The 26,305-nt window shown below is 33.3% G+C and overlaps 2 protein-coding genes and 1 long non-coding RNA gene across 7 annotated transcripts; all 3 read right to left on the minus strand.

Moving 5' to 3' along the window:
- Positions 1–7,519: 7,519 nt before the first annotated feature.
- LOC142628136 (uncharacterized) lies at positions 7,520–17,363 on the minus strand. 5 transcript variants are annotated; one of them, XR_012842986.1, is made up of 6 exons: positions 17,012–17,363; positions 15,594–15,658; positions 12,757–12,854; positions 12,448–12,669; positions 12,066–12,208; positions 7,520–10,088 (listed from the first exon to the last, which is right to left on the minus strand). It is a non-coding gene; the product is annotated as an uncharacterized LOC142628136 (long non-coding RNA). The 5 variants fall into 5 exon arrangements; XR_012842985.1 differs by having other exon boundaries at positions 7,520–9,808; positions 9,983–10,088; positions 12,066–12,669; XR_012842988.1 differs by having other exon boundaries at positions 12,066–12,669; positions 15,645–15,658.
- Positions 17,364–24,466: 7,103 nt separating this feature from the next.
- LOC142629127 (uncharacterized) lies at positions 24,467–24,931 on the minus strand. The gene has a single exon (XM_075803111.1). It carries the CDS (start codon positions 24,929–24,931, stop codon positions 24,467–24,469), a length of 465 nt encoding a protein of 154 aa, XP_075659226.1.
- A 57-nt stretch (positions 24,932–24,988) lies between these two features.
- On the minus strand, positions 24,989–25,669 carry LOC142629128 (uncharacterized). The gene has a single exon (XM_075803112.1). It carries the CDS (start codon positions 25,667–25,669, stop codon positions 24,989–24,991), a length of 681 nt encoding a protein of 226 aa, XP_075659227.1.
- Positions 25,670–26,305: the final 636 nt, after the last annotated feature.

Raw genomic sequence — 26,305 nt, forward strand, 5'->3', positions numbered from 1 at the left:
TATTATCTACTAAAAAGTGTTGTAATGGAACCTTGGACCAAAAATACAAACACCCAAAAAAGGAAGCATTTCCAACAAAACCCCAGCAGTGTATTCAGCACTTGACACTTGGCTAAAAGTGATATCACCAGCCATTTAATGCAGAAATTCCAGCAGTCAGTTGTTATATCCAAAATAACAAAATACCCTTGAAAGAGATCTTATCATCTTCAGCCAAATCCATGAAATATCCATCCCAGAAGCCTGACATCTAACCTGATCTACTTCTGCCCAAAGCAATAGCTATCTTATGACAGATGTGACAGCTTTTTTTGATAGCTGGGACTGCTTTTTCAGAACAGCTGTGACAACTGACCCAACAGCCTTAACATTACTGATTTTTCCACATTTGGCTAAGAACAAAAATCAACTAAGTAACTATCTTTTTCTTGCTAAAATACTTTCCTTTTCTGCTTCTCTTTCCCCAGCAACTATTACCCAAAACAGCAAGAACACCTTAAAGCTAAACCTACCATTTGTGGCCAAATCCTAGGATGAATTTTCTGAAAATTCATTGCTATTTGGGACAAATTTTGGTTGAGATCATTTTCTAAAAACCCCCTTAAACTCAGCTATAATTAGAACCCTTCATCAACATCTCAAAAGGTGGCCAAGAAAGAAGAACAACTCTCTCATAAAACTTCTCTATTCTCTCTCCCTCTAATTATCTTCTTAAGCTCTTAATGAAATTTTGAGTTTATAGTTTCCAAATCAGGAACTAAACTCTTCAGCCCTTAGCTCATAAACACCCTTCATAAGCCTTCATACATCCTCTAGCAGAAAATTTCAGCAGCATTGCTAAACACACTATAACACTACTACTCTCTTATACTCACATGTTCAAAAAAATACACCTATTTTACTGCACCTATCTCCAAATACCTAAACACATCTTCATACTCTTCTCTTACAAAATCTTTCCTCTTGGAAAGCAATCTCTACAACTTCTCCAACAATTATAATCTCATATTTTTACTATCCTTAACCTTCATATCTCTCATACTTTTATATATCATACATATTACAAATACTACATCCCACAAAACATTTATATCTTTTACCATCTCCACACTTCTCAAGAGATATCAAACACTCATACTAAAAGTCCTTCTCATGGAAGGCATAAACTTCTAATGCTAAAGTCCTTCCCCTATAAGGCACCAAGATCTCATATCAAAGTCCTTCTTATGGAAGGCAACACTATTCATAACTTCACAACAACTAAAAGAGCATTGTTAAGGGGAAAACTCATTTAAGTGCATGATAAAAGAAGCAAGCTTAACCAGCCTCTACACACAGCTAGGCATACTCTCTCTCCCTCCAATTGCACCCATCTCTACCACTGGGGTCACTCTGCTGAGATATTATCAACTCATAGAAACTGTATAGCTAGAGCTACAAATCATACAAAGATAAGTAATTTTGCTTCCCTATCTTTAAATATACATCATTGAGTACATGATTACTTTACATTTAAATATATATTACTTTATTTTAACTACTATTACAATTATTAATTAAAGCTATTATCTCAAACACATATTACATATTTATTCAACTATTATCATGATTCTTAGACTTTGGCTTTAGGTTTGGCTTTAATGATTTTATAGGCTTAAACGTACACCGGTAGTTGTTGGACCACTGTTAAATTCTAGACGTAACTTCCCAAATGAACCTAGGTGTAGCAAGGTCACCCTTCTAACAGACCACACGTGGTCGAGCAACCAAAAAAGGCCCCCGAACAACATCATTGCTGAATTAGAAAAAGCGAAAATATCTGTAAATTCCATTATAATGAGTGGGAACAAATGATTTTAGTTAGGATATTTACAGGTCCATCTTCAAAATATTTTTACTTTCTATTATTGTTATACTAGAGCTTTCCTCATTCCTTTTATTGAACATAATGATGCGATTTGAGTGTAATGGGTGCCAGTGAAAATTTTCACCCATTATATAGGTTGCTCTGTTTGTGGTTTTTGATATAGGCAAAGGTTTAGATCGTTATGACTTATAAAGTCTAAGGTTTAAAATGTCAACTAAAGAATTCTATTTTAACCAATGTAGTCGATACCATACCGACTGGAATGTACCGTATCGATACATATACCGGTATCGAAACGCCAATATTTTGTACCGGTTTAAATACTGGCCATACTGGCCAATTTCAAACAATACTGACCAGTACTGGACGTACCAGCTGGTACAAAAAAAAAATTATTTTTCTTTTTAGTTTTGTGAATTTTGAAATTTTGTAAGGGCAAAATCGTAACTTATTTGTATTAACTTATTAGTATTATTTGTTTTTTTAGTATGCAATGAAGAATTAAGTTTTCTATTTTTTATATTGTGTTTTTTTTTCTTTTAATTGATGCTAAAGTCTAAAATCATGAATAATTTGTTCATAATTGAGGTAATGTTTTATGATAAACTTTTATATTTATTATAATACACACACACATACATATATATATTTAAAAATATAAAAAATAACGGTAAACTCGAAACGGTACACCAGTATTGACCGGTACTAAAATATATCGTTCTACTGGTTAAACTAGTACAGCCTTCAGTACGAGATTGACTCCCCTTATTTTAACCCTAAAATAACTAAGTAGATTATGATTTATTCCAAAAATATTAGTACAAACAATTTTCTCAACCATAACAGCAAATCTAAAAGCAGTAATAATGAAAGAAATAAAATTAACACAAAGATTTAGTAACAAAGTGAAAAACCAACGACAAACATCTTTAATTGAAGGGGGATTTAAACTTGTAAAAATATTCACTAGAAAGAAATTCTCACAACAACATACTTATGAAACTTCTAAAATTAGATTCACTTTTGTAACTTCTACCAATTCCCTACTTTCCTTCCCACCTCAATGGCTTTAAAACCTCTGAAATTCTTCTATGCGAATCTCCTCCATGAACGAACCTTATCTGAAACTTGGTACTTCGAACAACTACATCAATATCCCACTATTGAGAAACTAACTCTATGGTTTTAAAGAAGAGATTAAATTCAATAAAGATGTAATGTAAAACTCAAGTTTTACCCCTCCAATCCTAACTAGTCACGTTATCATATTACAAATTAAATAATATATACAGCCACACTCAGTCAACTATAATACCCATTTGAAAATCTAACTTAACTGTGAATCTATTGAGATGTTATTATATATAGTAAGATGTATTGAGTATTAAGTAAAAAGCTGATGTAACAATCTTTTATTGGATAGTATAAAATATGGGTTTTACACCCCATCTTTACTAAATTCGAATTCTTTAAAGAATCAACAGTTTATGCTCAAAGAGAAACTCTAAAAAATATCTCATACAGAAAAACATTCAAATGGAAGGGAATTTAGAACTCTCTAAGGCTCAAGGGATTTGACTCTCAAATTTACTCTTTATGGTAGCTTCTATGATTCTCTCTAGATTAAAGATTGGGTTATAAATGAAAAATTAGATAGAGTTGGCGTCACAAGAAGTTAGATTACGCTTCTCATAATTTTCATTCAAGCAAGTGTTGAATGAAAGTTGGTATATATTCTATAACTATAATTACATAGGAATAAAAATAAATATTATAATAATACCGTAATGTTTGAAATGTTGTAACGGTGATTACAAGAAAAAAATTCAATTAGGGCATGTAATATATATCCAACAAATCACCCAAATCTTGTTGTGGTGCCACACTAATTGCTTGGGTGAGTGCATAGAGGATCAAACACCACACCACGCTATTAGTCCACCATTAATTATAGTGCACGTAAAGCTATAGTCGACTTCTTTTGTTCGAGTTTTTATTTTTTATTTTTCTTATTTCTTGGTTTACGCAATTAATTAAGCTGCGACAATCCTAAGAATTTGAGCTTTAAAATATGAGTTATCCTCACATTATAGGAACAAGATGAGTAAAAGCACCTCAACTTTCGGTTTCGCCAATGTTGTTATTGGGAAATAGAAAGGACAACCAGCCTACCACCATTAATATCATTGGTCAACTATTTGGACTGTCAAACGTAACATTGCCGGTAACACTATCACTATGCACAAGGCCTAGCTAGCTGGCTGGCCCGGGCATCATCAACTATTTAATAGAATAGATATATAGAATATATATGTTCATGTGCCTATACTTCTCATGGCAACAACAATATTGAAATATTTAATATATGTTCCATCCCGTCCCCATTGTCCCCAAGAAGACAAAAAAAAAAAACAAAAATAAATACCTCACGGACATGTTAGAATTTGTTATATAACAACATTAAATATGACCATTTAAAAGAGATCTAAACATCCATAAAATAAAATAAACTAAAAATAAATAATTAGAAGAGATCTAAACTTTGAAGCTACAGTTTCCTGCAATGGAGGATCTTAAAAAAAATGACATCAGTACCTTTCAGTAGTTAGAGGTTAAGCTAGAATTTCTCATACCAACATGATGCCATAAAATATGAAGTAATTATTTAATATTTCCTAAATACAGTGATATGACATTTCTTCATCTCATATAATGATAAGTTTCACTAATTAACTACATAGAATGTGTTTAGATAGAGATTATTGTGGTTGCGTTTTCTGAACTTGCATTTTCTCCTCTCTTTTTTTCTCGTTTCTGCTACTGGGGACAAAGTGCGCAGTGCGTGCTATTCATATACTTTTTAGCAATTTTTTATTAAAAATAAGTCTCACTGTACTATTCACACATTTAAAAATTATTTTGCTACAGTGTTTTCAGTTTTCAACAATAAGTTCTATTCAAACGGACCCATAACACTGTAACTCATATTTATGTGAGAAAAAGTATCACTATATAGATCACTAATACTGGTAGTTTTTTTTTTTTCCTAAAATAAGCTTGGTTTCACATATGCATAAATCTTGTTCTAGCAAATAGTAAGATGATTGTCCATACAATGGAGATATCAGAAATTTATCTTCCGCTTCTTTTTGTTGAAATTACTATCCATATGATAGTTCACTTGAGCAACCTGGACCTATCGATCTTCTGAATTATTAGTTGGCATCCATGGAATCATAGAAATGAGACAAGCTTATGACTTCAAGTTTCGTGTTCATCCCTATAGGCCCTGGATTGGAAAGTAATAGACTTTGTGATTCAATTTTTGGAGCTTCTTGGTAGCAATAGGAGTTAGTGGAGCACTTCTACAGTTCTACTTCTTAACTCCGAATAGGGCTTTACTTTGGTTGGCAGTCTTGTCAATGGGTTATAACTTGCGTCTAGCTATTTGGATGGAGGAAATCACATCATAAAAAGCTTTTCCTGTCCAGTTTATTCTAATAGAGTAATTGTATTGTTTTCTCTTTGATAAAATTCTTTTAACAATTTTAGAAAAATGAATTATCCTCACCATGCCAACTTAACTACGACGGTAAAAGGCACATACATATTATACCTTATCATGGAAATTTTTAATGCCACGTAGGACGAAAGAGGTGGGAATATAATATTGCAGAATTCCATATTATATATATACATATATATATATATATATATATATATATGAAAATTAAGTTACACTAGATTTAACTTTGATTTAATTAGAGTACTAGCAATAGTAGTGTTAAATAGCTATATAACTATTTTTAGCACCACTAAATATCAAAATGTACCCTGCAATAGTGGAGCGAAAACTATATTTTTTGGCTCCACAGCTATAATGCACAACTACTTTTGGCTGTGCACTGTAGTTGAAAGGTAATATATATATATATATATATATATATATATATATATATATATATTATGTTCAAACTGCTTTTGTTCACTACCTCTCTATGTCTCTCCTAATGTCTAACTTGTTTTCACACTATTTTTTGTTGTGGTTGTGTTTTGGTGGTTGAATGAAATATTATTTTATTGTAGTACTTATATTATTTTACTGTGTTAAAAACTAAGATAAAACCATTGCTGTTGAATGTAAGATGGTAAAATAGATAAAGTAACTTTTTGTAGTGTTAAAAAACTAAAAATTTGGCTCCAATGTTATGGATGCTCTTACAACATTTAATAATTTTTTATTAGATAAAAAAAACTTGAAAATTTTACGATTGGATTATATCTTCGTATGTTCTTAATATAAATGCTGAATTCTATAATAATCAGATATTATTTAATATTCGATCTAGAACTCATCTTTTATACATAATTTAAAATTTTAAAAAGTTAAAATTTAAATATTTTATAAATGACATAGTTATTAATCTTTAATTATCCTAAAAATTTGTAATCTAAAGTATAAAAAGAATATATAATCTAATTAGGGTTGAGGGGAGGCGGAGGCGGAGGCGAGGGGCACATAAACAACTTTTACTTTTTTCTTTTTTTCCAATTCCCAAAACAACTTTTCTTACGCCATCTACGGTCTTACATAAACTCTAATATTAAAATAATGGGTCCACCTAGTCATGAAAAAATTAAAACAATTTCTTTCCATCATTGAATAAAAAAAATAGTTAAAAAATTAAAGTCAACAAGTAAAAATGGTAAAAAAAAAATGTTGCAAGAGAGAGAGGTTGATTGCACCCTCCACCAGATCCTAATCCTCTCTACCGCTACTTTTAAGCACACCTCCCATCAATTTTTTTTTTCTTCATTTGGTACCAGCCTCTTTCAATCTGAAACCTAGAGTCTCTATTAAAATTTTAATACCATTCAAGCCATTGAGTCTACCATAAATGATCATAGATATATTGATATATTTTACATTTATTTATTTATTTAGAAGAATCAAATTATATGTTTAATCTTGCCCCCGCCTTAAAAACCTGGCTCTACCACTGAATCTAATGGTGAATTTGTTCCAATAAAAAATACTAATGGTCTAATTACTTAAAGCTATATTTGGTATTTTTAAAGTTACAGTAATGTGTGTGTTTGAAGGGGAGCTAAATTCGGGTTATTTTCATAACATAGATTTACACGGTGATATATATAAGAATGTAAAGCTTGATTATCTACCCAAGAAAAAAAGCGTTATAAAATTGCATTATTAATATATTATTGTTTTTCTTGCGGTTTAAAAATAAAAATTCCCTCTAAAGACACTTAATTAGATAAATAATAATAATAACAAATAAATAAGTTATGAAGTTCACCATACTAATTCTTCGCGTGCCTTAGGAAGGAACTTTCGAGTTAGATGGGAAAAAAAAAAGCTCACTTTGACCTTTCTTTGATGCCCATTCAGTTCCTTAAAAGATTTTTTTTCCTATATTTCTTGTTTAAGATTTTGGCTTTTGGAGTAGAGATCGGATGGGTATGCTTTAGAGAGACATTTGATGTATAATCATAATTTTAATATATCTAAAGTGTTTACATCGATCTATAAAATATGATGGTAGACAATTTCTCATTCTTACTTGCATTGGGTAATAAAATGCTACACGTCTTTACCCATATTTGTCTGTTGAATAGTAGTTCACACAGACCCAAAAAAATAAAGACTATATTTTCTAATAAAAATAATATACATCGATTTGTAATCTTCACTTACTTTTTTTTAGTATGCATAAAATGCTTGACTTTTTTGAACAGTTTAAAATATAACAGAACTGTAGAATTACATTAAAAAATAAAATGGACATAAAAAATGAGAAATAAAATGTCTGTTTTCATAAACTCCGACAGGTGGTTGCCCTGTAACGGATTCTCCCTTGCAATCTGTCTTTTATTTGTTCTCAAAATGTACATCAGTAATCACATATAATAACAATCGAAAATGAAGAAAATAATGTGTGCATATATATAAATATATACACACATATTTGTACCAGTAAAAGAAAGCCAAAATATTCATAAATAAAACAAAAACCCAACTATTTAATAGAACTTTTGCCAAGATATTATCAGCTTTGATTTTACAAATTATGTAATTCATGTTCAAGTAGAGCCCTGAGGTTGAAGGTAGAGCCCTTGCTTCCACTTTTTTTAAAACGAGGAGTTTATTCTCAATATTTTGGTAGTAGTAAAACTTAAACATAACTTCTTTTTTCCACAGATAAAGAAGCTGCATGAATGGATTTCGTTACTCTTTTACATTATTAGAATATTGTGCAACATCCTAGAATGCATTTGGAAATTCTTTCCCAGCAAAGTTTCTTTTACACTAAGCTTTACATAACGCTTATATACACTTGGTCACAAGATGATTGAATAGAGAAGCAATTTGCCAGCAATATAATCATTAATCTTAATAGGCTTTTGGGTTTTTTCAATATTAATTTCTTTTATATTTTTTAACGGTTATTATATTTTTATGCCTCGAGTTTGGGATCGCTTGCAATTTCTGTTGTTTTTCAAAGTCATAACATTGTTGAAGAAAATGCAACAATCACTACCTATGTATTTCTATTTCAAAGTTGAAAACAAATTTTGATTTTCACTCTCATGCTCTCATACCGGACACACTTTTCTAGATCGGCTAATGAATTTCCCAAATTGGGTCGAAGCCATGCAGCCTAAGGAAAAAGATAATCTGTGAAAGTGAATGTTTTAAAGCCAAGACGCATGTAACTCACGCTTAATTTTTATATACTGCGGCTACAAACACGTGCACACACTCAATTGGATGGATTATTTAATTAGATTATGTAATTAAATGAAGATCTTGCATTGGGTTCGGCCGCATTTTAAAGCCACTTGATTGATGGGAATATGAAGTGTTACTCCGCTTGAAAGCCCAATTAAGTAGGCGATGAAAGTTTGCCTAGGATGGTCGAATACTCTAAGGAGTGTCATTCAGGGGCCTCTTACTCAGGAGGAGAATGGTCTTAAGAGTAAGGGATGTAGTTTCGGATAGGGGATGGGAGTGGTCAAAAATCACTATGGAGCTCCCCCTACCATATAAACTTGAAATTCAAGCCATTCCATGTGCCGCTTCCATCCCGAGACCTGATAAACTTGCCTGGGCCTGCAATCCTCAAGGTGTTTTTGATCTAAAAAGTGCTTATGATTTAGCTATTAGCAGCGAGATTACTCCTTCTGAGGGGGAGTGGATTTGGAAATTGAGAACCCTCCCCAAAATCCAATATTTCATTTGGAAGTGCCTTCACAATAGCATAGGAGTTAAAACATGCCTTGCCGCGCAAGATATTAATTCAGACCTACTTTGCCCGCTTTGTAAACATGAAACAGAGACTATTATTCATATCCTTCGTGACTGTGAGGTGATCAAGCAGGTTTGGTGGAATTTTGGGGTCCAAAGAAATGACAACGCTTTCTTTGGAGGAAACTTGCTAAGTTGGTTTGTGGCTAATACAAAATTCAAGTCTGGAGCTACCAGAGGTCAAACCCACTGGTCTTCTATTTTCTTATTTGGCGAGTGGTGCATTTGGTTAAAAAGAAATGCTATTATGTTCCGGAACAACCCTTTCCCAGTTGATCTTCATGTCAAGATTCTTCAAAGACCAAAGGAGTTTGCCTACTGTGCAGTGAATTACCAAGCACCAACCCGTGTTGTCCTTAAGCCTATCAGGTGGGAGAAACCCCCTAGGGGGTGGATAAAACTAAATACAGATGGTTAGTCATTGGGTAATCCAGGGTTGGCTGGTGGAGGTGGCATTTTTCAGAATGAGGGCAAATGGGTTCTCGGCTTCTCCAGACATATTGGCAAATCAAGTTCTATGGCTGAGTTATGGGCAGTTCGGGATGGAAGCAGCTGCCCATCATATAATTCTACAATCTGGATCATGATTCTGATAACATTGGGATCTGGATCGTCTAATATCAAATGAAGTGTGAGAACTAAAAAAGTAAAAACTTCGTCTGTATACTCATGAGCGAAAAAACAAAATCGCCTGTACACATACATACATTCATACATACATACATACATATATATACACACAAAAAAAATAGAGAATTTACTGAATTTAAAAGTTCATCAACACTCACTCAGTAGGGTTGTACTTTCCATGCCCTGCTGCATGCCAGAATCAGCTGGCCTTTCAAATGCATTGAGTAAAACGTCATCATCAGTTATAAATAACAGAGGCTCAACCTGAACAAGGACAGAGTACATCATAAGACACAAAAAGTGAAGTCAGAGCAACCATTTTACCTCAAAATATCACTTAAGAATCACATGTACCATAGTGTCCTTAATTTCTAATCCTCACCAAATGGACATCCTGCCAATCTATCGATTTCCTTATTCAATTACTATGTTTCTGTCTGTCCCAAGATAAGTGGCTTAGTTGACAAATGCACAAATTTGAGGAAGAGCAAAAATGTTGAACTTTTAGCATAACTTTTCAGAACTCTCCATTAAAGGTAAATCAACAGGCAAATTGAGGTGCACACATGCTTTTAAAATAAAGTATTATGGGAGAATAATACATTGATTTTTGAAGTAGACATTTTATGGGAAAAAGTATTGGCAACTCTATCGCTCATTATGTGACAGGAGTAAAACATACTTCCATCTTTCATTCAGTTGTGCTCTTTTCACTCATATAATATTTATGAGCAGTACCTGAGTACCTGGTAGGCTGTAACTTGAGACTTTAGATCCAGTGCTTACAATGTAATTCCAACAAAAGCTTGCATTATTATTATTTTCAATTCCAAAATACAAAAATGAAAGCTGGCAGTTAAAATGAAATAGGAAAAGTGACATATTCTTAAAATGCAGCCAAGCTGTAATATCTATGATGTAAAAGGTAAATGAAGTTAGCGAGTGTGTCATCATATGACATAATTGCAAAGAAAATATTTCTTCAAATAGATTTTTTTAAAATTTATTATTTTGAGACCACCAAGAGTCTAATTGGTGTAATTATTGAGTTATATTTAAGAGGCAACTAATGAGATTGAGATAGGCATGCCCAAATGAAAACCAAGTAACCAACACCAACAACATTACAGCACAGAAAATTTTCCATTGAAATGAATCAATTTTATATGTGCAGCAGTCGTATGTCCCACTGATATAGGATATAGGCCAACACTTTTTAGATTGGCTTAGGGAGACTGATATAGGATATAGGCCTACACTTTTTAGACTGGCTTAGGGAGTAAGGTTCGGTCTTGGCATGACTGCTGCTGGGGAGATCAGCCACTGAAAGTGACTTTCTCACTTTTATTTGAGAAGGCTATGAATAGGGAGGTGTCTCTGGCAAATGTGTTGATGAGTCACAATAGTGGATTGGTGTTGCCTATGCCAATGTAGTGGGGAGGATGTTAACCATTTCTTGATTCTTTGTGAGGGGGCTCCCCGGTTATTGAGTTTTGCAATTAGATCTTTTGGAGTCTCTTGGGTTTTACCAAAGAGGGTGATTGATCTATTGGCAAGGTGAAGGAATTGTTTGGGAAAGCATTCGTCAAATATTTGGAATTTGGTAATGCAGTGTGTGATGTGGATTATTTGGATGTAGCACAATAATCATATATTTGAGGAATTAGAGCGTTCCAGGGATCAAGTCACAACTTCATTTGCAGGGACTTTGTTTGATTGGTCTCGTGCTTGGGGATTCACTTCGGGTGATTAACATATGGCTTATAGTAAAAATGGAAAGAAAATATTCACACAGCCAACCCAAGTAATTAAGATAACACTGCTAAACATGCTTATTCAAACCTGTTCCATCCACCAAAAAGCGTTTCTTACACTAGTCAACAATATATTGCTAACATACAACCATATTCTCAGATTCAAAAATCCATTTAAATTAATTTACCTAGTATATATTGTAAAACCAGTTTAGGGACACATGACACTTGATAGTTGTAAACATACCTGTTGAATTCTGGTATTAAAAAAACTAGAGTTCTAAATAATATGTTTATGTTTGTTTGATGTTTTTCCAAACTTTGGAACTTATAATGAAAATGATAAATCAAATATGAAGGACAAAAGATATAGCTGGTACTAATTTCAAAATGTTTCTCTAAATGCAATTGATTTTCATTCCAGTTTGCAACCATTAAAGATTATGCAGACAAAAAGCAAGTTTCAAACTGCAATTACAAAGCAAACCTTGGATAAGGTTGCCCTGCTTTAAGAATATCCCTCTGATTCTACTCTGTCCGCAAGGATTATACTTAACATTGATTCCATCAAATCGATGGAACGTGCTTTTTTCAGCATGGACATCCAACAAATCAACATTCAGCTCATACCTGCATTGCAATTGCCTTCAGTTTAGACAAACAAGGACACACATGCAAAAACACATAAAGAAATGGAGAGAGAGAGAGATAGAGGCTTTCTTCTAGCAAATAGGAAACAAGAAGAGAACTATAATAGTGCATACCCTGAACAGAATTGGTTAAGCTAGTATTTGTGATGGAACATTTATATGGGCCTAATAAAACTAAACAAAGCTCTAATAATTTTCCTTCTCAAAACTATTACTTACTTTTCTATTGAATGAAGCAGTGGGTTAGAACTCAGAAGAAGGCTCTTAAGTAAATTTAAGACAGAATTTGGCAGTTATAACCATCATAAATATTAACATCAACCCCAATTTTAATCCACATTTCATTAGCAGGAAATAACGAAATCTATATTGATTTCATGGGACTATTTCAGGAAAGCTGGCTTCTCCTGTGTAGACATACTGCATCTCCTCCTTCCATGTCTGCAAAACATCAATCTCATTATTTGGTAACAACAAACATCAAACTGATTGCATTTTATGATTTATATCAATAATCATAAAACTTGCCTCATGTTGAAATACAATACTTAAATGGGGATTTTTTTTTTTTTGGGAATATCATTTCCATCAGGGCCACACATATATTTATCACCAAGCCAACGCAACTGCAAGAGGAACATTGCCATGATCATTATTAGAATTACTATTTAAATAAAAACTTTTGGCAATTATTTTGCTTCTCCATGCCAATAACACACATGCAAACTGCAAAACCCAAATAGAGAACAAAGAAATTTCAAGTAAAAGTTGGACGGTATGAAGGGAAAGTAATCATAAATATAGAAAATGCTAAATATTTTTAGATTCAAAATATTTGATGCAGTTGAGTTTGTTTAGCATTTAGCATACGTGATGCTAGACTCCCCAAGGATTGGTACCATCAATGTAAAGTTGTAAAGATGTGTTCACAAGTTGGCCGCCATCATGGATTGACAGCGGATCAATGAGTATTTGGGTATCATTGAAGTCCAGTTAAGAGTTACAAACGAGACAAGAGTTCAAAACCAGGCACAATCTTTTATGGCTTGTTTGGATAGAGGGGGGAAAAGAGAGAATAGAGGGGAGTAGAGTTAGCTTAAAATTGGCTAGTTTTGGACTAAATCTACTTAACTCCCCCTCAATCCAAACGGACCATTACTTTGTATGTATCTCCCTCCTTTTGGAGATAGATACCTAGTCTCTTGAATAAGAGAGAAACTTAAAAAAAGAGTGGCAGAAGCCGCAGCCATGTTCTTGATGCATTCAGAAGCGTTTGCCAATCTTTGTACCTTCATGAACTATACACATTCACACCCACATCCGATCACACCCACCCCTCATTTCGACTTTTAACACAAGGACATCTAACAAACACTTCTTCTCCATCCCAATATTCCACCAACCAAAACTCTCTCTTGGCTCTCTCACTCCACTCTTTACACTCCCTTCCCATCCCTTTGGTCTCACTTTATTATTATATTTTGTCAATTTGGAATTTTTTTCCTTCTTTATATTAATTTTTATTTTTTTTTACCAAATACGAAATTTGAGACTGAACTTACTAAATTTGTGGTGTATTTGTTTTTCTCAAAAATATAGGTGGCAAGTATATTTTGCATATAATTTATGGTTTTGTTAAAATTGTAAGAAGAATTTCAAAAAGTGAGAAGGGACATGGCTCTCCTAGTACTCTTCTTTGGGAGTATCTTCTCTCTCACACTAGAGCTGAAATGCTCAAAAATTCCTCATTAGAAATAAGATTTGCAATAACTACATTTTTTTTTTAAAAATCTCAAATATTATGCAAACATATAATAAATAAAAAAATCTTAAAATTATCTAAATTAAAAAAAAGTTCATAAAACTATTTCATTACAATAAGATCCAAAAGTTGCTTTTCAATTAAATTTGCAATATTAAATTTTGAGACCTCAAAAATAGTAGCATTCATCGTATGTTAGTTGGAACGATGATTCTATTCCTCTAAGTACTTAGCAAAATATCTCTAAATAGTAATTCTAATAATGATAAGAATACTAAATTTCCAAATGAATTTAAAGGTAGTTTGCTAAATACTTTCAAGAATAAAATTATCATTTCAAATAACATACTAAGAGGAGCTACTAGATTTGAAGATTCCATAATTTAATATTGTAGACCCAATTGGAAAGCAGCTTTTGGATCTCATTGACGGTGAGATAGTTTTATGAATTTTTTTAATTTAGAGAATTTTAAGATTTTTTTTATTTGTTCTATTTTATATGTTTGCATAATATTGAAATTTTTTTATTTTTGTTTCCAAATAGTTATTGCTGAACTTATTTCTAATGAGGAAATTTTGAACATTTTAACTCAATTCCAATATGAGGGGGAAGATACTCTCAAAGAAGAGTACTAACAAAGTTAAAGGGGGCGGAGGACTACAACCCACCCCAACTATTTCAAATTCCTTCTTACAATCTTAGCAAAATAATAATTATATGCAAAATATACTTGCTAAAATCCTATATATTTGTGTGTGTATATATATATATATATATATATATATATAAAAGGATTCTTCTTTCATCTAAAGTCTAAAGTCTAAACATGAACCATCAAACAAAAACCCATATTTGAAAAAAAAATCAAAAAAAAAAAAAGAAGGAAAAAATCTTCTCCCTTATTTTAAAGGAAAAATCCTTACTCCATTTAAAATAAGATTTTGTATAACAACTTGGCTTTTTGTTACAGAATCCTTATTTTATATATATATATATATATATATATATATATATATATATATATATATATATATATATATATATATATAAAAATATAACCCTTATTTTAAATAACTTTTGCTTATGCAGGCAAATACGGTACTCAAAAAGTCAATACCTAATACTAGGTATTGAAATTCGATACCTAATAATTGAAATTCAATTATTGTATTAGGTATTGACTTTTTGAGTACCATATTAGTCTGCATCAGAAAAATTTATTCAATATGATGTTTTCAATATCAATATATAAAGGGCAATTCTAACAATTGTACTTAGGGCAATTATTAATCATCCATTTTCGAAAAATTTTGACATGAAATGAAAAAACGGTTAAAACATTGAAGGTGGAAATATTTTGCAATTTTTTAGGCTTCAAATTTTTTAACTGAAAAAATTCAAAAGGATGCAAGTCTATCCTAAGAAGGACAAGTGGATCTATAACATGTAAAATCTACCCTAGGGTGACATGTAATGCACAAAATGTGTGTATAATATACTCTAGGATGACATGTGAATCATAAATGACATATATAAGCTATCCTATGATGACATGTGAATGTATGGACATGTGAACAATTTAATTTAAAAAACAAGATTAACCAAAAATACTAGCAGCTTTCTTCGATTGTTTCTTTCCCGCCGCTGCAGTACCTTTACTCTTCAGCCTGAACTCACCAAAAAATAACACACATTTACTAGTGAGTTAAACAATAAGAGTATTCTCATTAATAATGCTAAATACTATGAATGCTAAATTTTAACATACCAAATACTATAAAGGCTAAAAAACACACTTCATCAATGCTCTTAAATCTTATTATTTTTGCAATTCAGACTGCTATCTCTAGCAGCCAAGATTGTAACAGAAAAAATATTTGTTTAATAAAACACGCGCCTATCTCTGTTTTCCCTCGTTCCTTTCGCGCCTATCTCCTCTTGTTTTCCCTCATTTTTTTTTTTTCTGGCTCTCTCATTTTCCCACGCCTACGCCTCTGCCTCATCTCTGGCTCTCCCTCACTTTCTCACTTTCCCTCACTCATCTGCTCTCCGTTAAGCTTCAAGGGTTTGTGGTCGGCGATTGTGGTCATGATTTGGTGGGTTTCGTGGGTCTGATTTGGTGGGTATCGGTGGTGCTCGGCAACGGTTTTGATGGGGTTGAGATCGGAGTGGTAGGTTTTGGCTGGGGTTGTGATCGGGGTGGTGGGTTTTGGTTGGGGTTGAGAACGAGGTGGGTGGGCGGAGGTGGGTTTTTTGTTGGGGTTGAGATAGGGGTCGGTGGGTGGTGGGTGGTGGGTGGTGGGTTTTGTGGTTCGATTTGAACGACGACATCAAATAGCTTGTTGTTTTGATCAGAAAACAGTGCTCCAACAATAAGCCTTACGTGGATCCCAGAGAACATGAGGTTAAACGCACCGTTTTGGGTTTACTCGATTCGATCAAGAAGAGATTGTTCCAGAACAATCTAAGCTTGCTTGGGTGATAAATTTTTTTGGATGTGGTGGGTTGCAGTTTTTTGTGATTGTGGTGGTTGGGGGTGTGACCGTGACTGAGGTGTGGTTGCTGTGGCTGAGGCGTGTTTGATGTGGTTGAGGCGGTACTAGTTGTGGCAGTCGTGGGTCTCTGGGTTGTTTTTGTTTTTATTTTTCTGGTTGATGGTGGTATGAGGATGTGGGTTTCGGTGGATATGAAGTTGTGGGTTTGGGTTTGTGATTTTGGTGGTTAGGGATTGTGGTGGCTGCCGGCTGGTGGTTTTCTTTATTTTTTTATAGTGGTGGTGGCTGGCAGTGGCTAGCCGTGGGTGTGGCTATGACCGGAGTTGCTTGAACTGTGCATGTGAAGAAAGGGGCGGAAAGAGAGAGTCACAGTGGTAAAATAAAAATAATATTATTTAAATGAAATTGTAAAAAAAAGTAAAATGTTTGATGTGCTAAATTCTAAAATATTTGGCATTCTTGTTGAGAATGCTCTAACAGATCTGAGATCTAACTCGGTACCATCAAAGACGAAGAAAAACTCACCTGCTGTCAGTTCTGAAACTCCGCAAAAAAAACCACGAAAAACGGTGAGAATCGGCGCAACTCGGTCCGAGTCAAAGAAGTTTACCTCTAGGGTTAGGGTTTTCGGCGCAGAGAGAAAGCGAGAGAGAGAGAGAGAGTGTTTTGGAGATAGAGATAATGGAGAAAGGTATGTTCTTTCTTTCTCTCTCTCCGGCCTCCCTCATCTCCTCTCTGCTTCCCCGGCCAGCTCGCCGGCGGTGGTGCTCATAAAATCCATATAAAACGAGATAGAGAGAAGTGAGAGTGCAGAGTGGAGAGAAGAGAAATGAGAAGTGAGAGTGAAAGTGAGAGAAGTGAGAAAATACAAAATAGCACCAGCAGTGTGGATGCTCTAAAACGAAAATTAAAATTGAATCAGGAAAAAATTTAGCGGGATTTCAAAAAATATTGCCACGTCATCGATCCGTGTGCTCTTACACTATTCGCTCTCAGGCTCCTCTCATTTGTGTTTCCTTGTGTGTTTCTTCGTAAACTTGCTGCGGAGTGGACACGTGGTCCAGTATTCGGTGGCACACGCTCGGGAAGGGATAAAAATGTACACAACTTCTTTGGCGCGTGTCGGTTTGTTCAGGTGAAATGACCAATATAGCCTTCAAGGCTGGGTAGTTGGAGCTTTATCAAAAGGTCCAAAATAAAAATATATGCGTATCACGATTCACGCTAGCTTCAGGTGTCGATTTTGCGGATATTATTGCCTTGGAGGGTATATATGTAAAACCGTAGTCTTTATATTTTAGACCAGGCTGTTGATGATATACAGTATGTTACAGGGCAAATCACACTTTTTTGACACTTTCTTCTCAAAATCGAACGGATTACACTAATGAGCTTTTGAAATGCACTATTACTGTTCAAAGACGTGGATTTTTTTTTTTTTTTTTTTTTGAAAACATGAATTAACGTAAGAATACTCTATTTTGTAGACATTTTAAGTATAGTTCAAGATATATTTTAACCAAATTATCTTTAAGTTTTTTCTTATTAAACCTAAGATTTATGGGTATTTTTAAAACACATAAAAGTCCAACTTAAAAATAAAAATCCTCTTATAAATAGTATAGATGAGAATATCGACATTTGACCATTTATTATTCTAGGATGAAAATATTTTATTTTGGCACAAAAAGGATCGAAAATGCATTTTTATGGCCTAAAAGGCCCTCATGCAATTATTGGAAATTTTGAAGGTCATTTTATGATTTCATGAAAGATTCAGGTCAAAATACAATTTGGAAAACATTTAGGGGGTTGAAATGCAATTTTTGTAAAACAATTTGGGTTGAAAATGTAAGTTTGAAATGTTTTGGATCAAGAATGTAATTGTAAAATTTGGAGGGTTAAAATGAAATTTTAACATAGCTTGGAGTTGAAAAGTATTTTGAAAAGGCCTTAATGAAATCCTATCTCCCATCTCTAAGGGTGTGTTTGGTTACCACTTATTTTATTGAAAACAAAAAACATTGTAGCAAAATATTTTTCATTAATAAAAATATTGTTCACGCATTTTTCATCACTTGGTTGGTCCATGAACAATGCCACGGGACCAGCCGAGTAAAATGCAAACGCACACTATGTCACCAATGAAGTATTGCCACATCACCCAAGCTTATATCTCTTTTATTTCAAATATATTATGAACTTCAAAATTCAAATCCTAATCATACTAATCTAAATTTTAAACCTCCCCAAATCTCTCATCTCTTCTCTAAACCGTATCACTCTTAGCTCAACTCTAAGCTCTCTTCCCTCTTCAACAACCACGATACATGATCATCAAAGCACACACAAGCACAAAAAAGCTCGATAGCTTACCTTTTGTGAAGCATGTGTTGTTCACGTACCTCAAGCCATGAACCCACGCGCCACCACAGCCATGGTTCTCGGTTGATCATGTAACCTGAAACTTAAGTAAGAGAACCCCAACAGCAACCGATTCGAACAACAGAGAAAGAAGAGAGAAACATGCCATTATCGCCAATTTATTCTCATTCAAACCAAAGAGAGCATTTTGGTTCGGTCAAGAAATAAGAGAAGCAAGGGAGAGAGTGGAGAGAGATGGGCAATTGGGACAAGAGACAGAGAGAGATAGAGACAAATGAGATATGAGAGTGGATAAAATATTATATTTAAGGAACAAAATGAGAGGTGTTACGCTTACAACATTTTCAAAACAAATCATAGGTGGTTAGTTGTTACTGGTTCAAATTTGAACATACCACTAAGATTATTTTTTGGCCCAACAATATCAACTTGCCACCTATGATTTATTGTGAAAATATTGTAAAAATTTATGGACATATCATTTCTTAAAATATTATTAAAAATTTTGCATCCTCAGCTTTAGTATAGAACCCACTGTTCATGGTTAGCAAATGTTTTTAGAAATACAAACTAGGATGGAGGCGAGTATTTGGCTTCTTAATGGTTAAAATAGCAACTAGGGGGTGTTTACGCCCCATGCTAATGTTCTTACAAAGGAAATAAGAGAGTTGGGCCAGGTCTAGTCCAACCCATTTATGAGGTCCAACCCATGTCTCAGTCAGCCTTGGGCCCGGACCAAAACCTACAAGCCCAAATCATCTTGTGCTAATCCACAATCCCTTAGGCCCAATCGTTTTTATTTTTTGATAACAGTTAGGCCCAATCGTTGGTTCAATCTTCTAGTTCAAGCCTACATCTGATCAGCCTAGCCAAACCAACCCATCAGGTCTTAAGCTAGCCCAAATCCGAAATCCACACTAGACCTAGGTCCAAACTTATTTTAGACTTAAGCCCAACATCCATTGGCCCATGCATTTTATTAAAAAGGGTCCCGCAGAATTGTAAATCAACAATTGATTCAAAATAAATCTGGACACGTCCATTAACTAAAATAAATTAACTGAAATTATAAATAAATCACATCTAGTTTATGAAAATCAATTAAATGTATTAATCAATTGGACTAAGCATTCTATTTTTTCAAATGTAGTTTATGAAAATCATTTATGAAAATAAATCACATGTAGTTTATGAAATTATATTTTGGACTAAGTATTCTATTTTGGACTAAGCATTCTATTAACTGAAATTATAAATAAATCACATGTAGTTTATGAAAATCAATTAAATGTATTAATCAATTAACTCAACTACCTCAAAACACAAGAGACAGGGCATTCTATTTTTTCACTTTTCTATTATTCTTTTCAAATGGACTAAGCATCCAAGAATTGAATACTGCCTCTTTCAGATTGCAATCAGCAATTCATATTTGAAACATTTGCATAACACAAAAAGGCCACATAGTTGAAATAGAAATTTGCATTACTATTAGAGTATTGAATTGTCTATTCAATATCTGAATTCTTTTGGACACTACCATATTTTTTTCCATCACCGTGTCCACAAAAAAAAAATCAACACGAGGCTTTTTGTCTAAACCAAAGAGAACAGAATTGTCTAAATCAATTGAGAAAAGAAATATTAAAAGGCACATTTAGGAGCATTTCAAGGAAATAAGGGACTTTTATAAGGCAGTTTGGAAATTTTACCAGGACGAGCTTTCAGAACCAGAGCACTCTTTCACGTGTCCTTCACTACTGGTATCACTACTGGTAGCGAATAAAGATCGTATTAAACAAAGCAAGAATCCAAGCCAGATCATTTGGTATCTTAATCAGATGAAACAGACTAAAAGCTATAAATAAAAAGGTCATTTCTGTTGAAAAATAAAAAACTAACACCGTCAAAAAGGTTTTTCTTCATTTCTAGCAACACCATCGGATCATATAATTCTAACAACTTCTCTATAAGCTACAACACTAGCAACACCATCAAAAAACAAACAGAAAAATAAAAAAGAAAGAACAAGGAACTGTCCTAATCAGTAGAAATTTTAATTACAACTTGTTCCACTATCCAAAATTCCCCAACAGCAATTGTTCCCAGCAATTTGTAGAAATTCTCATTCCTTTCTCCTGATGCTCTTAAATGAGATTGGTAGGAACTGTCCTATCCGTAGAAATTCTAATTACAACTTGTTCCACTATCCAAAATCTCCCCCAACAATAATTGTTCCCAGCAATTCGTAGAAGTTCTCATTCCTTTCTACTGATGCTCTTAAATGAGATTGGTATGAGGTTGGCATCCGTCATAACTCACAACGGTCAAGGTCCTCATCAGATTCTTCGAAATTGGTTGACATCTACAAAATTCAACATGAAGGAACATTAAAAACTTTAATTTTCTTCCGGTAAAAAAATTTTAAGTTCAAAACATTAATAAATATACTTACTGTGATTTGAAAACAAAAGGCTCCAAAGTATTTCCACATTCGATGAAATTCAATTATTGAATCAGGTATTATTGACTTTTTGAGTACTGTATTTGTCTGCATCAGAAAAATTTATTCAATCTGCCGTTTTCAATATCAAAATATAAAAAGTGCAAGTTTTCTTTGGTAAAATGCACAAGGAGAGGCTACATGGAAAATGACTTGTGAAGACCTAAAAGTTGTAGATTTAAGTACATATTTAGTCCTTAAAGGTTATAAGATTTTTTAAAAAATATATAGATAATAAAGTTTATCTATGAAGAGAAAATGTTATAAGATTTGTATTATGCACTTGTAACAAAAACAAACAAATCAAAGAGGAGAACTAACAGATATAAGGAAATCAGAAATTGAAATACACTGCATGAACCCTCCAAATACAAGACCATTCAAGGGCTGACCCCCATCATAGCAACATGAGCAAAACCAATTATCAAGGTTATCAATGGTGAAGGCTCCAAATCACCGCAATGTTATAAGAGTTAAAAAGAGTTAATAAACACTCACTTTGTTTGAACCTTTTTTGTACTGGGAAAACACTTTCAGCACCCCCTACAATTTTAATGTAAAAAAAACAATTTAGTATACTCAAAATCGTCAAATAAAAAAGATGAGAGAGAAAAAGAAACAACCTTTTTAAAAGGTAGGCCAGTCTGAGTCAAATGAACTTGAATAGAGTCTAGGAAATTGAACCTGTATAAGAAAATAAAAATATAAATAAAATAGATAAATAAATAAAAGACAAACCACAAGCAAATAGGGGAAATAATCAACGTACAGATCATTAGATCATCTCCAGCAGTATAGGTAAAGGCAAAATATTGTCTATAATAGAGAATGAGACCATAAAAATGGTCTCCAATGGATTCGCTGTACCTGAAATTTTTTTTTTGCTGATGAACAGTCGCTCATCAAATCTGATGGGCTACTGTACATTAGCAATCCCATTTCCGGGATTATATCAATTCTTTCTCTCTCCTCCACATTTCTTTTTTTCTCTCATCCTCTCCGTTGCTTCTTTTTTTCTCTCGTTCACTCACAAAACAATTCTTGCTCTCATAAAACTGATATAATTTAAACAACAAATCTAAAATCAAAACATCAACAACAGAAAAAAAAATTAGAACAACAATAAAAGATCAAGAAAAAAAAAATAGAAGCCGATCTGAATCATTCTCTCCGTTCCTCACATAATCCAAACACAAAACAAAATCCAATTCTTAAAATAAAATTGAATCAGAACAAGAAAATATGAAAAAAGAAAAAGAAAAAAAGCAAGCCGATCTGACCCAGCCTGGTGCTGCATGGTGAACGCCGATCTCCACCGGCTTTGTCCTTACGGCGACTCGATCTCCACTGGCGGTGGGGCGGCGGCCGAGCAGCAGTCTTTCTCCTCTCACTCTCTCTCTCTCTCTCTCTCTCTCTTTTCTCTTCTCTGCTGTGCTGGAATGTTCTGGAGGCGAATAAGAAAATAAAAGAAGCGGGGATAGAGATGGGAGTTGTGTGGTGGAGAAAAACAATAAAAAGATAAAAGATAAAAAAGAAATGAAACGTGAATGGATGAGGAAGAAATGAAAGAAAGAAAAATAATATAAAAAATAAAAAAATCGTAAATGAAAAATATTACTTCAATACTTTCACTATATTTTTATAATAAATTTTAAGTAATATATTGTTATTAGTTAATATTGACAAGTAAAAACATAATTTTAGTGGTGGGTTCAAATTAGAACTAGTAATAATTTTTCACATAAATTTTTTTGTAAAAGTATTGCGTAAAATATTATGAACATAACACTTCTCATTAAAAAATATAATTGTCAAAAATAAATAAATGATGATTAAAAAAAGAATAAACAATAAATGAAGAAATAATATTTAAATGAGATAGATAATTTGTTAGAATGTGTATTTGAAAAAGTTGATAGATAATAATTAAGTGTCACTGTTTATTTTTCAAACGATAAAAAATTTGAAGAATATACTGGAGATTGTCTTATGAAGTTTTCTTGCTTTTTTTTTTTTTTTTTTTTTAATATAGTTCACACCAACTAGTATAAGAAAAAGAAGAATAAATTAAGTTAAGCGTGAAACAAAATAAAATTATAACTTAAATTAAAAATACAGACTCAGATACTTTTTTTTTTGTTAAAAATATATATATTTAGTTTGTTTCACACTTTCACTGTGATGGGATGGGACACGATTTTTCTTTTTTTGCTATGATAGCTTTTCTGCCCCTCTTTGTACCCTTCTCTGCCATGATAATTGATAGGAGTAGGAGTGTAGGACACGTTTTTTCTGTAAAACTTAGCCATAGGCATAGGCATAGGATGATAGGACTTAGGAGCAGTGGAGTACAGCTGTGCAGGCTGGTCGGCTTCCCGCACTTTTTTTTTATTTTTAATCTGACACTTTACCGATTATTATACTGATTATTAAATAAATTTTTATTTGTGGAGTTTTAAACTTTAATCAGGTTCTACTGTCTAAAAAAATTAAGTAAATTAATTATATTATTAATTAAAAAAAATGTTAGAGGAACTTAAATACAAAAATTTAATTAACAAAAAAAATATATTTTAAATAAAAAATTTTAATATATATATTATTTAATTAATGTTTAATTATAAAAATGCCTCATTTAAAAGAGAAAAATTAATAAAATTAATCAATAAGAAATACTATGGGAACTGAAAATGCTAAGATTATAGTAATAAAGTAAGAAGAAGTATAAAATTATAATATAAAAAAAATGGTATTTACTACAATTGAGTCCTTAAGGAGTGCAAAATTGTAATAAAGCATAACTGTGGTCACCACTTAGGACAATCCATGACTATAATATTTCTCTTGGTACATTTTTTAAAGAAAAATGAAACTGGAGATTATTTAAACGTAATGGGTTGAACGTTACAAATTTGAATTATTAGATATTTTTTTTATAAGCTTTTTGTTAAATAATATGTACACTTATTGTTGTCTAGTTTAGTCGATTTTTTTTTTTTAATAGTTATTATTGTTTTTATTTTGGGCTAATTTTTATTGTTACTATTTTGTTTAAGAAGTTTTTTTTTTTTGAGAAAGAAGCTAACTTAGATTTATTGAATAGAATCAACTACATTCGATTGTAAAAACGAAACAATATGCGATGGGACATCTTCCATCCATACTTGAAAATCTGGTATGCGTAATGCATTTTTCGCCAGACTATGAGCTACCCTATTGCTGTTTCTCTTAACATGAGAATAAAACAATCTTACAAAATTATTTGCAACCCTTTTCACATCGTCTATTAGCAAACCTATTGGAGATAAGCTACACTCCGCTGACTTCAAAGCTTTAATCAGATCGAGAGAGTCCCCTTCGAGTATAGCATTTCGGAAACCCAATTCAAGCACAAAGGACACTGCCCTTAGAGCAGCCAACACCTCAACCTCTTTAGGTTTGTAAGCTTGATGGATTTTTTCTGAACAAGAGGCCAACGCAACACCATTATTATCCCGAATTACCACTCCAATTCTGGACTGATTGGAAACAGCTCGATCAATATTTATTTTCACCATGCCAGCTTGTGGCCCACTCCATCTAGACCCTCCAATACTGTTGTTCGTAACCTACAATTAATCATTCTGCAGATCAGCTTTGACTTGCACCAATTTTTGCTTTGCTTGTTGAGCCACTTGGTGGAGAGGGGCAGCTTGTTGATTCACACGAGCTTTATTTCTTTGATTCCACACAATCCAAGCCGTATAAGCAAACAACTCTAATGACTTACCTTTTGCAATCAGCCATGACAGCAACTCCTTCACATCTGTAAACTCAATCTCAGATCTGAAGCACCACTCATCACTATCACTCCAAACCACTTCCAACTCCGGGCATGACCAAAGAGCATGCATGGACCCCTCTACAGCATCATGGCACCTCTCATAGATTGAGTCAGCCAAGATTTTCCTCTTCATCAACGCCTGTTTTGTAGGGATTGCATTGCGACATGCCCACCAAAGGAAGTTTTTAATTTTCGGTGGGACTTGCAGCTGCCATATCCTATTCCAGACCTGTTTAACGTGAATTGGTGGAACTTGTTGGTTTGATTCCAACTTTGATTCTTCTTTGAGGAACCTATAACCAGACTTGCATGTGCAGTGACCTGATGTGGTGTAAGGCCAATACAAGGTATCCTTCGTTGCAACTTGGCTACGAGGAATCTTCTTGATCAGCTGAGCATCCTCTTCCACAAATAAACCATCAATTAGCTCCTCATTCCATTTCATGGTGTTTGAGTCTATGAGCGAATCCATTGTATGATTTTCAAAGCTCTCTAATGAACAAGTTGGCTGCCTTGGAGGGTGTTTCCTTGGCAGCCAACGTTGTTGCCATATATTTAATTTTTTCCCCAACGTTGCTGCCTGGATCCTCGGACCACATACCTCGTCTAAATTGATACTTTCTATCAAGTGTTAAATAAAACCTTAGTTATGTCTAGTCCTCAGATCATCTACTTTGGGAAATTAACATTTCATTTCTTTTCACTAAGTATCAAACTAAAACTTGGTATGCCTAGATCATTGGACCATATGCCTTATCTAAGTATCAAACAAAGCCTAATAAACGTTTTGATCCTTAGCCATGCCACATCTAAATGAAATTCAACTACGTATATCTTAAAGCCTCCCTGAGATAGTGATAAATGGATAAAAATCCATGAGCATCACTTAATGCATTTATAGACATGTTGAACATGTTTATTGCCTAAAAATCAATCCAGGTTGTTGCTTTGACTTTAGTAAACTAATAAGGGTAAAAGGATTACTGTTCTAAATATGGCAAAACAATTATGAAGTAGCATGATCAAGGCAAAACAAAAGAAAAAGAGAACATCAAACAAAGGAAGTAGAACTTATGTTTTCATTAAATTCAAAAATTCTTTGAAATTA

This window comes from Castanea sativa, chromosome 3 (assembly GCF_040712315.1).
Source record: "Castanea sativa cultivar Marrone di Chiusa Pesio chromosome 3, ASM4071231v1".
Lineage (NCBI taxonomy): Eukaryota > Viridiplantae > Streptophyta > Magnoliopsida > Fagales > Fagaceae > Castanea > Castanea sativa.